Raw genomic sequence first — 14,017 nt, 5'->3', positions numbered from 1 at the left:
TCTCTCTCTCTCTCTCTCTCTCTCTCTCTCTCTCTCTCTCTCTCTCTGTGTGTGTGTGTGTGTGTGTGTGTGTATGTAGCACTTCAAACGGTGTCCGGCTATACAAGAACTATGTACATGTTAGCTCTTATCACCATCTTTGTAGAATCTACTTCTTAATCTTGGTAGTTCTTGGGAAATACTTAGTCCATACTGGGCAAGTTAAACTGAATTCCTGAAAGAACAGTATAGGTAGGTAGTCACTCCAAAGTGCAGTGTTTGAATTGTATTTGTGACAGTCTGCCGAGGTGGAATCTGAGTTCCAGTCTGTATTAGTGTGAATGTCTCTAGGTCTTCATTTTCTTATGTAGAAAGCAAACACAGTCCCATCAATAGCAGAATTAACTAGCCTTACAGGACTGCTGAAGAATCAGTCCACACATGGTAAATACCCAAACAGCATTAGTTACGACCATCATTCACTAACACAACACTGCTTTCTAAACAGATGCCCAGGTGACCCACAGACTGAATTAAGGAATCAAGACACACTCTTGCTCTTAACAGTAAGAAAACACAAGTTGAGATGTTTTAATTTGAAAATGAGACTTACCTTTAAGTCTGTGTTGGCGGCAAACCTCTGTCCAATTAAAGCAGCATTTCCTCCTACGTAGTGCTGTAAGACAGTCAAGGTTATCAGCAGTTGAACAAGTGTACAACCCAAGTTCCATCATTTCTAAGGTTAAAAATATAGCCCATTTCTACTCCCAAATTTTTTACTTTTTTTTGAGACTTTTAGGTTTATGGGTGTCTTGCCCGTGTGTATGTCTGTGCATCACATGTTTGCAGTACTTGAGGAAGCCAGAAGAGGGCACTGGATCCCCTGGAACTGTGAGACTCCATATGGTGCTGGGAACTAAACCCTGGTCCTTTGAAAGAGGTGTCAGTACTCTTAACTGCTGAGCCATCTGAAGCCCATCACTAATATATTTTAATTTTTCTTTTTTTTCCTTTTTTTTTATTTTTTATTTTTTTTGAGACAGAGTTTCATGTAGCTAAGACTAGCCTCAGGCTCACTATATAGCCGAGGCTAACCCTGAACTTACAATCCTCCTGTCTCCACTTCCCATGGGCAGAGATCACAGGTGTCTACCACCAGGCTAGTTCCATCAAAATGCTTTGAGGTGACTTGACAACAAGGGGCACAAATGAGGTTAAGAAAACAGTGTGGGGCAAGTGGACCATGCCACCAGACAGAAGAACTGGTAATGCTGAGTGAGCTCAGAACTGAGAACAGGAGTGGATCCACTCTCTGCCTGTCTCTACCTGCTCTGGAACCACCACACCCCACTGAGGACCGTGGTAATCAGTCACATATAATAAAAACCTAGAGTTCTCTATGCTAATGAGGTATCTAGATAGGTCCCAAGCAGTCAGCAAATGGGTTTCCCTTCCTGGGCATTCCTTCCAGCAAAATGTATTTAATCCCTGGTTCACCCTGAGGTGTATGCATGCATTCACATCTGCCATCAAATGAAGCAGTGTGAACAAGCAAGGACTGTCTCTTCGTCATGGGGAATGGGAAGAGGGTGTGGCTTCAGGCCTTCTTTGTAAAGAAAGTCGTCTAAATCTCCTGGAGAATGCCTTCTCTCTTCTGCCCCCCTCTATATTCTCAGTACTCATTTGGAATCAAACTGAGTTCCACCCACATCCTGGGCTCTGCCTTCCCCTTTCTGCCTGACAATCGGGCAACTTTAGGGGAAGTGTGGACCACGGACCCCTGTTCCCAACTTCCATTGGTAGGCCAGCAATGCCTGGGTACACAGGAGACCAGGAACCACAGCAATCATCCCAGACTCTGCTGTTTCCCACCCCCAGAAAACACAGACTGAGGACCACCCCCATTAAGGACTTTATTCTGCCTCCCCTGAGCAGCAAGTGGCAGCACTCAGGGCACCCCAGCAGTAAGGCAGACAGGCAGCCTGGTAAAACAGAAACAAAGCCAGGCTTGGTGGTCCATGCCTTTAATCCAAGCACTCAGGAAGGAGAAGCAGGCTTATCTATGTGAGTTCAAGGTCAGCCTGTTCTACAAAGCAAGCTCCAGGACAGCCAGAGCTACATAGAGACCTCGTCTAACAGCAAAACAAAAAAACAAAAACAGACAAGGAATAATAAGGAAAGGTGGAGAGAATAAATATGAAAATTAGTATGGTTGTTTGAATTAGATAAAGTTTGGTCCTGAGCTTCCAGGAAGCTAACACAGACAACAGAAAACACAAAAAGTATGACTCCACCACACACTGTGATTCCTTAAATGTCACACTATGACATATGACCATATCATTCTCCTCAACACCATTCAATACATAAACATATTCCTTTCTAGGTGTTGGGGTTTAAGCCTAGGGCCTGGAAATGCTAGGCAAGTGCTTTTAGCTGTATCCTCAGTTCTAAAATGAGCTAGGTGTTTTTTATTGTTTAATTTGTTTGTTTATTCTTTTGCTTACTGAGTGCTGGGCTGTAAAGTGTAACTTCTTTTTGTGGGGGTTTGGGAGTAAAGAAGTGGTTGACACAGTGCTTTGCTATATAGCTTAGGTTGGCTTTAAACTCATAGCAGGGCTGGAGAGATGGCTACAGGTCCTGAGTTCAATTCCCCACAACCACACGGCAGCTTACAACCATCTGTAATGGGGCTCAATGGCCTCTTCTGGTGTGTCTGAAGACAATGACAGTGTGCTCACATATATTAAAAATAACAACAAAAACTAAACAAACAAACAAACAAACAAACTCATAGCAATCCTACATTGCATCCCAAAGTGCAGAGATTACAGGTACGAATCAACACGCCTAGTTGATTATAGAATCAACTTATAATGTAACTTTTAAAATGTATCTTATTTAACTCAATGTCCGTAATACAGGTAACCTTTATTTTGCTTGATTCCAATGTGCATGCATAAATTCCACCTATGAGTATTTAATAGATGATACTAGTTTCTCCAACAATCCAGCTTAATTTCAGCTTCTATGTTAAGTATAAATAATTGCATAAAGTACAAACTTTGCCCTTAGATTTTTCAGTTTACAAATTACCTTGTCAATTAAAAATGTGTGTTATCAATAATGACTCTCACCATCTCTCTGTATTCTGTACCTGTGTCACTCACTTTAGGAATAGACAGCAAAGTGTGTTGCTATGCGGCCTGTTTCCCACTGTCAAACCCATGTGAGATTTACAACAAGGATGATCTGAAGGAAATGCCAACAAAGAGTAATAAGTGTAATAAAGGACAGAACGTGACAGTGTGTGAATGGACACAGGTGTGACTAGCAGCAGCATCACAGGGGGGGTGGGGAGGGCTGACACTGACACTGCTCATGAGGTGTAAGAGGGTGTTCAGAGCCTTTCTTGCCTTCAGCCCACACTTTCTCTTCCACCCATACTCTGCCATGTCCTGACCTTTCACCTTTGCTTGCAGCTCTCCTAGTGAGCCTTCTTCTCAGTCCTTGGACCTCTGACTAGGACCCCTCCCCTTCTATACTAGGTATGGCTCTGAGTCCTTCCCAACAGTGTGTGACACTGTCCCTGCTCCCTTTCCCCGTAGGCATCTTAGCCTCCAAAATGGTCTTCCCTAGACAGGCGTATAGACCTCTTTCCAGCTAACCTGAACAGCCTCTAATACAGCTCCAACTCTTGGGTGATAAATATCTGGGGCACAACAAGCTCCTCAGGGCAGGGATCACTTTGTTCTTAGAATATGCCTAAGTAAATGACTGTGGCTGAGTTTTGAGAAAGGATGAAGCAACACACTGGTGTGTTTGGAAAACCCCTGGTAGTCCACACTCCAGGATAAAGACCTTCATACAGGGCAGCACCACTCTCCCCCACCGCTGCAGCTCTCATCTACAAGGCAGACCGTTCCATCCGGTGCTCCATGTTGCTAAGCACGGATCTGGGTGCCTTGGAAACCCAAGCTACAGGCAGTGTTACAGTTAAGAAGCCTGAGAAGTTCCCTTGAGCAACACTCCACCTTTCTGTCCTTAACCCATGTAGACTGAACGACTTACTCTAGACGCTGGCTGTCACTCCCATCCCATGCTTGGGTCAATCTCTTGTTTAGTCAGGACAGGGTTAGCTTTCGTCATAAAAATTTAAAACTTTCTGTGAAATGTAGCCTAAATTTGGCTTACATGTCAGATTTACTGTTTTCTTTAAGTAGAATGGAGAGAAGATTTTACTAAGAAATGTGGAGAAAATGTTAGGGTGTGTACAGAACAGACATTGGCTTTTCATAGGATGGTTTATCTATTGGTTATCAGGCAACCAGCCTTACAGATGATAGTAATCTGAAACAGTACCAAACTGAGGCATTGGTAGAAAGCAAGACATTTTTACAATGTTTGGAAAAAAATTTGACCACCAAAAAAGCAAAATTTTTGGATTGAAGACCAAAGACCTAGTTTTGAGAGCCATTGTTTACAGAGCAGAACACTTCAGTGGTCCCTAGCCTCCCATGTCACTATAAACAAAATCCTGGATCCTCCATGGTAGACCCACAACATGTGGTAGAAAAGTAGAAATTCTATAGGATTCTCCCCACCTTTATCAAAGCAGAAGACACATAAAGCAAACTAATTAAATGCCAGGATCATACAGACCGGCAGACTTATTACACCACAGCTAAGGTCCTCTCTCTCCTGAGAGGGAGTCTTGCTCCTGAGCTTCGCTGTCAGGATGACAAATGACTGTCCCCTTTAGAAACTTGACTGGCGAATATCTGGCCCATTTCTAATGTTCAAGCTGGCCATTTCAAGGACAAAAGAAATTTAAATCTCAAAAGTCATCAAAATAAAAGTGGTCCCCATGGTTTGCCAGTGACTGGTACCAATTAAAAATGTATTAACAACTTTCTTAGCTTGTAGGGGGTTGGTCTGGTGCTGCTATGTATTCAAATGCTAAATACTGGCCCCCAAGATTTGGTTGCCCCCACTTCCCGAGATCCTCACATACACCAAATATGCTGTGTAGCCTTGCTCCCCAAGTTAACTGGTCAACAAAAGGCTAAAGCCTGTGATTGGGCACTAGAGAGAGGTAGGTGGGTTCTCCGTGACCTGGCTGGGGGATGCAGGTAAATAAAGGAGACAAAGAGAGGAGAGAACCCCCAAGAGAAGAGAGGAACTGTGAGCACTCGGCCAGGAGAAACAGCAGGTACCTAGGGACACACGGCTGGGGGGTAAGTTATAATAGCTCCAACTTAGGCTTACAGCTTGTAAATAAAATACCTGGATCGTGTGTCTTTTATATGGGTTGGCAAGGATTTTTAATTCCTTTTATACTAGCTACAACTACAGGCTCTAATTTATGTAAGGCCTTTCATTGTACAAAAGGAAGGTCCTACATAAGGAGGAGGAATTATCTGGGCTAACAGTGCTGAGATGAGAGACGTCAGATGCAGACGTCACCCCAGGACTGAGAACATGAGAACATGCATGCTGGTGTGACAGGAAGGGCTGAGGTTAGGTCTCCAACTCTAGTACCGACTTTTCTACCACATGTTGTGGGTCTACCATGGAGGATCCAGGATTTTGTTTATAATGACATGAGAGCTAGGGACCACTGAAGTGTTCTGCTCCAAAAACAAGTGGCTCTCAAAACTAGGTCTTTGGTCTTCAACCCAGTAGTGTTAAACCAAGAAACATGCTAGAAAGGTAAACTCTAGGTTCCCATAGACTGAACAGGACTTCTTCAGCAGCTCCCACTGCCTCCCCCACCGTCCCATAAGAACTACCAATCTAGGCAGCAGGTATCAGCCATGGTGATTGTGCTACCCTCTTCTTTCCCATAGGAAACACAGGAGAATGTCTGAGATATTTTGGCCACCACAAGTGGGAAACAGCCTTGCACGCAGTGGCCCAAAGCAAAAGACTGCTAACAATTCTGTAACACATAACACATAATACAGCCTTTTCTACAGAGTATTAGCCACTCTAAAAAGTCAGTAGCCTCTACCCTCTTGAAACACCCTGATCTAGACAAACAAAACAGAGGTGATGACACTCCCAGGCCCCTTTCTCACGGGGATTTAGATCTAGATCTCTGTGGGTTTACCTTTTTCTCCAACTTAGATAGGAGTCAGCCATATTAGGATTATTGCAAACATCCTGGCATGTTGGTGAAGCAGAGGCAGATGGATCTTTGTGAATTTGAGGCCAGCCTGGTCTACAAAGCAAGTTCTAAGACAGCCAGGACTATTACACAGAGAAACTCTGTCTCAAAACACTAAAACCAAACCAAACCAAACCAAACCAAACCAAACCAAGTACTGTTAACAAACTAAGAGCAAACATGCTTCTAATTTTTAGCCTGGTAACAAAAAAGGGGGAGGGGGGTTCCTGGGAGGTTACTGTGTGACTCAGAACAGAAATCTGAGTAAAAACAATAAAATTAAAGACATGCCCAACACAAAATTTTACGAAAAGGACAAACCCCACAGAATTGCATCACCATCTTATTATTGTAGACTGGAAGAGAAAGCTACTTCTAAGAACCCTGTAAAATGGCTCTCCCTCACCCACCTACTCACTGCACTCTTAACATAGCTTGTATCACTGGTGAGTGGGACAGACCTGGGCTCCTGGGAACTCAGATGCAACCTGGGCAATGTCATGAAAGGTCTCTTTATCGCTGAAGAAGCGCTCAGCAGCGGCTCCCTTCCCCATGAAGTGCACGAAGGCTTCTTCCAGATCACCTCTTGAGTGCAGAACAGCGTGGTCTTTCCCACTCCCGGGACTGAGGCCGAGCGCCTGCAGGAGCTTCACGCCAGAGATGACCACATCCACACAGGCATTGACTCTGGAAGAACAGAAAAGATAAAAGGAAGCTGAAATACAGGGACGGCACTCTGATTTGAGCTATAGAGACCAGCTTGGAAAAACTTCATTTCTACAGCAAATAGCTGGCACAGGTTTGACACCAAAGCAACAAAGCAAACATCATATAGCTACAGAATAATTTTATCTGGAACTCTTTTCAAGAGTCTGGCAAACTTTTCTTGCCAGTTACAAACTGAGAAGGCTCGGCACTCAGAACAGTATCATTAATAACAAAAATGAATTTGTGAAAAGATGCTGGTAGAGTCATGTCGTTTGGATGCAAGTCACTTTAATTTCTGAGTCTCGGTTTCCTTGTCTAGAAATTGCAACAGTACAAGTTAACTTACAGTAAAGATTTAATAAATTAATATATGTTTTAAGGTACAAAATAAAGTTCTTGTCAAAAGATACTTTCCCTCCAAAGACAAGAAAGGACACTGGTCAGAAGGAACTGACTTCTGAACACTCTGAGCTGAAGCTGAAACTGACTGTGGCTTTGAAGATCTGGGATTGGGCACGCCCGTGGCCTTGAATTGGCTTGGTACTTGACGGGTGTTCACAGAACTTGTCTGTGCACTTCAAAGGGCTGGTAAGAAACCAGCACAGCGTCAACTGCTTGATTATATGAAATTATAAAGCTTCATCAACTTAGCAAGACCTTGTGTCAGAATTTTTAAAAAGTCACCAGATGTATCGGCTCATGCCTGTAATTCTAGGACCCTCATCAACACACACACACACACACACACACACACACACACACCCCTAAAACTACCAGACTAATGATCCATGTGTACTTGTCACATCTAACCTGACAGCCACAGGCAACATCAACAGGCACACTGCTTAAGCTTCACTGTGAGGAGAAAATGGAAGGAAAGAAACTAACAAGGAAGAGTGCAAATGATGCTCACTTGACAGGAGAGCAGAATTTCAAACTGTATAAATGGTTGTGTGATATATAATCTAGAGAAAACACACATGAACAATCAGGGAACGAATAGGTTAGATACCAAATGTCTTCCTAAGGAGGTCAGAAAAGGCACTTAAGTCCTAGCTGCCTGGTCTATTTGCAGAGACTCAGATGGAAGCAGGGTTCTTCCTCCTAACCTGAAGCACCTCAAAGTTTTCTGAGGCACCGAAGTTGGGAAGGCATCTTCAGATAAGGAACACAAAGTTAGAAAACAAACAGAGATCAGTACTTAGTAAGCAGTCATCCCGGCTCCAGCTGGGGAAAGCTACAGTAGAGATTAACATTCCAAAAGCCAGAGACTGGAGCAGCTTAATTCAAAGCTAGATTCCTCTGATACTAAATTCTGGGCATGGGGCGCCGAAAGCAAAGCTATCTTAGGACACAACATGAATGGAAATCGAGAGGAGAAGTCAGAGGAAGGGAGCACAGCTCAGGGTAGACAGATTTGGCCTCACTGTATCCTATAAGCAACAGGTACCAGGCTTCAATCCAGAAGTAGGAAAGACTTACACTCCTAGAAAGCCAAGGTGCATGCCACTTAAGCACTGACATCTCAAAACCATGCAGCCCAGTCCTAACTCCAGCCTCATTCTCAGAAGCCATTTCATCTGAAACCCCACAAGAACATGCAGTCGCATCCACTCAAGCTTAACTGCCTTCACAATCTGCCCCTTCCTATGCTAACACTGGGGGCTGAACATGAAGGCAGAAGCGGGGAAGACAGTCTTACATTGTACTTCAACACCCATGGCTGTGTGACCACAAGGAACCAGTATTTCTGAGATAAGTCAATCATCTGAGGTACTGGTAATACTAATACTTGGAACCACCTGCTTCATAAAGTTGCTCCTCCTCATATGAAGAGCCTGCTTCCTGTCTACCCTCTAGCACCACTGCCAATGGTTTGGGTTCTTTTCCTCCCTTTACTGGAGCCCTACAATGTCCTCTTAAAAGGATCAGAGTCTGTCTTGCTGATTACACTAACTTTTGTGTTTTGAGTGAGAAATGAATCAGTGTGTCAAACTATAATCCACTCCCACTCCAAAATTAAATTCAGGTATATTTGTTCCCCCAACCCCATGCCTTTACACTTCAAAAGGTGCTGAGCAGTTAGAACAGGTTAAAATGGCTGCTCAAAAACCTACTTTTCCATTTCCATCAGATATTCTCAACAAGAAAGGTAATGGCATTTGCCTGTTTATAAACCTTTAAAGCTCTTCTCCACTACTAACTCAGAATCGAAAGACCTTCAAAGATTTCCTCTCAGCAATCTCATTCTGACTATCTTGCTAATGTAGTCCAGGATGGCCCCAATCTTCCTGTGAAGAGAGAATATAACATGTATTGTAAGGATGCATTGCTTGTCAGTTAGAAAGCCCGTGGTCTATAGGGAAGGGGAGAATAGAAGGTGGGACATCCGGTAGGGAGAAGGGGTTTTTGGGATAGAAAAAGGTGGATTTACCAAGGAACATGGAGGACAAATTGTGAGAGCTGGCGAGGTAACCAGCCATGAAGCGGAGCTTAGATTAGAATGGGATATTAATTTACGAGCTAGTTGGAGAACAAGCCAAGCTTATGGCCAAGGTGTTCATAAATATATTTTGAGTCAGAGTCATTCCTCTGGGAACTTGGGGTCAGGAGGAAAGCCATGCACATGTACAGTCCTGCCTCAGCTGCCAGAGCTGGAATTCCAGGCGCGCACCACCACACCTGACGCTTCATCATCTCTCTACCGTGGACTCTTGCCAAATCGCCAACTTCCCCATACTCAGTTCTTCAGTAGATGTAGCTGGTCCCTTGCCTTGACCTGAAGAAACTTTTTTGTTCCCTCTAGTTCTATCATACAAGTTACTATAGAATATATTTTCTCTGATGGTCTTAACAAGATGTCCCACCCACATGGTTTTGTTACCATGTAGTTTTGATATTCCTTCCACCAAGGAGTGACCCATGTGCCCTCTCATTAAAAACTGGTAAATTAGACTCTGGGAAATCTGACCCTATGGTTAAATCACGAAACATTAAGGCAAATGTTTGCTCTTTGGACATTCTCCTAGCCTAGTCTCCCTGCTGTGAGAAAATGAAAAGCTAGAAGATGCCTCCTGTGGGTGGAAAACTTCAGTGGCTTGATCAACCTTAATGAGAAATCTATTCCCAGCCACCACCCTACTACATACAACTCCAAGCTACAACTGCTCAGTTGAAACCAATCGTAACTTAGACTAATAACGATCATGAAATATGACTGTTTTGAGTTACTAAGTTTTGAGGTGATTTATTACTACTTAACAGAAAACAGAACATCATCTTCTTGGAGCTTTTTCTACTGCCCCTATCCTAGGAGGAATGAGTAATTCTTTGGAATAGCTGGACTGCCTTGCTTTTATTGGTAGCTGAACACAGAAAGCACTTTTCACAACTGTTATGGACAATATATCTCCCCTATCTCACCTCAAACTCTTGTATGGAAACCCTGTGGTGGTTTGAATAAGAATACTCCCTATTGGTTCATACACTTGACTGGTTTCATCCCCAGTTGGTGGAACTGTTTGTTGAAGGTGTGGCCTTGTTGGAAGAACTTCATGACTCAGGGTGGGCTTTGAGGTTTCAAAAGTCCATGCCCTTCCCAGTTAGCTATATTCCTCCTACTTTTGAATAAGGATATAAACTCTCAGCTACTGCTCCAGTATCATGCCTGTTGTCACATTCCTTGTCATGATGGCAATGGGCTTATCCTCCGAAACTGTAAGCCCCCAATAAACTCTTTCTTCTACAAGTTGCTTTAGCTGTAGAGTTTCGTTATGGCAACAGAAAAGTAATTAAGACATATCCCAATCCCCAGTGTGACTGTACTTGGATTTAGGGTCTTTCAGAAAGCAATTAAGGTTAAATGGGTGGTCCCTAATTCAACAGGAATAGTGTCCATATAAGAGAGACAGCATTCTGGAGAACTATACAGTAAAAGGCATGTGAGAAGATGGCTAGCTTCGAGATAGGAAGAAAGGCATCTCCAGAAATCAGCTTCTTAGAAACCACTCTGGCACCTTGATTTGGGACTATAAGTCTCCAGTTACCAGAAAGTCTATGTTGTTTTAAGCAACTAATGTGAGTTATTCTGTTCTAGCAGCCCAAGCTGCTTCCAACAAATGCAGCACAGATCTGGATCCCTCCACCACACACCCTCAGAGCCCAGCACACACCTGACAGAGCTCAAAGAAAGGTCATCAAGAGCCTGATGAAGCCACGCCTTTAATCCCAGCACTAGGAAGGCAGAAAGAAGCGGGTGGATCTCTAAGTTTGAGGCCAGCCTGGTCCACAGAGTGAGTTCCAGGAGAGCCTGGACTACACAGAGAAACCCTGTCTTGAAGAAAAATAAGTAAATAAAAATAATTAAAAAAATAAAACTAAAAGGAAAAGAAGAAAGAAGGAAAAAGAAACAAACAAATCAGATAATAAGGGCTGGAGATGTCTCAGCAGTTAAGAACAGGGGCTGCTATTCCAGGACAGAGCTCATGTCCGGGCACCAGTAACTCACAACCACATGTAACTTGGCTCCAGGGGATCCAACACTCTTTTCTGGCCTCCAAGGCAACCTTTACTGGCATGAACATACCCACTCCCACACAAATAAAAGTTTAAAAATTTTAAAGCTTAAAATAAGACTCTGATAATGAAGACTGGAGAGATGGTTCAGTGGTTAAGAGCAGGTGCTCTTGAAGAGAACCCAGGTTTGAATTCCAGTACCCCTGTAACAACTCACAACTGGTCATAATTCCAGTTCCAGGGGATGGGAATCTCTACAGGTACTGCATGGAAAAAAAACATTCACGCATGAAGAAGAGGAGGAAGAGGAGGAGGAGAATCTGATACGGAGGTGGGCAAAGAGACTGAACTTTTTGGTAAGAAATACACAGTACAAAACCAGTGTTTGGATATAAGCTAACATAATATTGGGTAAATATCATGATTATTTCACCGATTCAGGTCAACTTTGCTTTACTCCACCTAGCCACAACATTCAAACAAAAAAGGAGAGTATCTGACAGGCTCGTTTTTGCACAGGCCTCTTATGCATGTAACACCAGCATAGGAGGGAGGAGCAGGCAGATCTAAGATTGAGGACATTCTTGAGCTACTTATGTTCTAGACCAGCCAAGGAGGCTGTGGTTCGAAAAGGAACAGCGGCAGCAGCCAACAACAGTTTAAAAAGAAAAGAAAAAAAAAAAAAGAAAGAAAGAAATCAAACCAACCAACCCCAACCTAAAGAAAAACATACCAAAAAACTTACTGATGCATAGCGTCCTTGACTTGTTGACAAGAAAATCAAGCCTAACTGGTAGGGAGCCTAATGTTAATGTTAAAAAAAATTTACATTTTTGTGAGTTTCATCAAGAAAGAAGATACTGTGATTTGAGAGAACCTTAAAAATATGGACCATCACTTAGTATGGGGTTAGAAAGTAGTTTCGAGAATGGCGTGCTAAACGCGAAAGGCGCAGAGAGCTGATGATGAAACCTTAACAAAAAACTGCTGCATTTGAAAACCAGCAGTTTTAGTAGAGTGCTCTTCAGACTGGATGACGTAAAGAAACAAAGTCAACAGCTAGAGACAGAAACATTCAGCTTTCAGTACATTAGGAAGAGTGCTAGAAAAACAGGAAAGCCTCAAACACCGTGACCACCTGAGAACAGTTGGCAGAAAAGGGTTGAAAGACAGGACAACAGAGTAACCTCAAAAAATACAAGTGACAGGTTGATTTGGATTTCTAAGAGGCTATGAAAGCAGCTTTTACACGGACAAGAGAAGAGCGGGGCCAGCCAAGAGGAAATATGCTGACTATCCCTGCAGCGATGACGAAAAAGGCTCGTCTCACACGTCCGGACACTTTCTCCAAGAGGGCAACCCGGACACCACTGAGTCCCGGGAGGACCTCGGAGCGCGCGTACGTCCCGGGGAGGCCCAGAGCCGAAGGCAGGCCCCGCAGGCACTCACCCCACAGCCACGCGGCGCCAGCGCCGGGCGGGCTGCACGATGAGGGCGTCCCAAGCGGCCGCCAGCCGGCCCTCGGGGGACAGAGGTCCCGGGGGCACTGGCGCGGGCCCCAGCCTCAGCGAGCTCCAGAGAGAGCGCAGCGCCGTGCCCGGTAGCTCCGGCTCCAGCAAGAACACGCAGCCCACGGCTAGCGCCAGGAAGCCGGCGCACGCAGACCCGCGCCACAGCGCCATGTGGACACACCGCCGCACTGGGAGCTACAAGGATCCTTTCTCGGCTCGCGCCTCCTCCCAGCCGGGCGCGTGCTGACGTAGACGCGCGTGACGTCACACCCGCGCGCCACAAGCTCTTCCTCCCGATGGGCGGAGCTACTGCTGAACTGCACACTCCCCCCTTATGGGTGGAGCTATGGGTAGGCTGGAGGCGGGGCGACAACGGGACGGGCGTTGGGGATTCGCTATGTTCACATCGCGGCTCTGGCGCTGGGCGGCGCTGTTGTGCGGTTCTGACCCTGGATGAACAAAGGCAGTAGTGTGGTCCCAATCCCGATAGTCACCAGTACCCCGAGATAGAGTGGGGGAAGAACGTTTAGTTCCCTAGTAAGATACGACATGCAGATAACGAAGAAGCTGGCAAACCTTGCGATTACGTAAGAATAAATCGGTCTCCCATTGACAAGAGCTACGCTGTTCTCTCTTAATCCGTCCCTCCGCCAGTGTCTGCCCGCCATGGTTTTACAACGCCGGTTCCTTTCTGAGTCTGGTGCAGTGGCAGGGCGGAGAGGGCACGACGGTAGAAAGGGCTTCCCGGGAGAGGAATCAGTTCAGACCGTAGTGGTGCTGGGCAGGAGGATTCCACCTTTTGAGATTTTCAGCTACTCAAAGGCTTCCGCTGAGACTGGGAGCTATCTTGTTCAATCTAGAGATCAGATTCAACACTCAGATCCTTTAGAAAGGCCTTTCGGAGGTGCTGTTCCTTTTAACAACCCCAGAATAAGCCACAAAGAGATACAATCGTGTACAATATGGAGGGACTAAATCCAGCCCTGCCTTCTTTGGTATGACACTTCTGTGTGGGATGTAGGTTAAGAGGCAGGGAATGTCCAGTTCATTCTCAGCTTCATCTTCTGGCTTGGCTTGTTTCTATTTTTCTAGTTCTGCCAACTCCTGATCAATTTTTTACTCTGTTTATGATTTT

At 44.7% G+C, this 14,017-nt stretch overlaps 1 protein-coding gene across 2 annotated transcripts in view; it reads right to left on the bottom strand.

Annotated features, from left to right (window-relative positions):
* Positions 1–13,053, bottom strand: part of Adpgk (ADP dependent glucokinase) — a 25,409-nt gene extending 12,356 nt beyond the window's left edge. For both annotated transcript variants that reach the window (XM_028774382.1, XM_028774383.1), the window contains exons 1-3: positions 12,821–13,053; positions 6,610–6,835; positions 593–655 (exon numbers count right to left, since the gene is read on the bottom strand). In XM_028774382.1, coding sequence (XP_028630215.1) covers positions 593–655; positions 6,610–6,835; positions 12,821–13,053 — 522 coding nt within the window. The remainder of the gene's footprint in view (positions 1–592; positions 656–6,609; positions 6,836–12,820) is intronic.
* Positions 13,054–14,017: the final 964 nt, after the last annotated feature.

Source organism: Grammomys surdaster, unplaced genomic scaffold, assembly GCF_004785775.1.
Source record: "Grammomys surdaster isolate TR1022 unplaced genomic scaffold, NIH_TR_1.0 241, whole genome shotgun sequence".
Taxonomy (NCBI): Eukaryota; Metazoa; Chordata; class Mammalia; order Rodentia; family Muridae; genus Grammomys; species Grammomys surdaster.
Note: the sequence above shows the minus strand (reverse complement) of the source record. Positions and strands in the feature narration are given on the sequence as shown.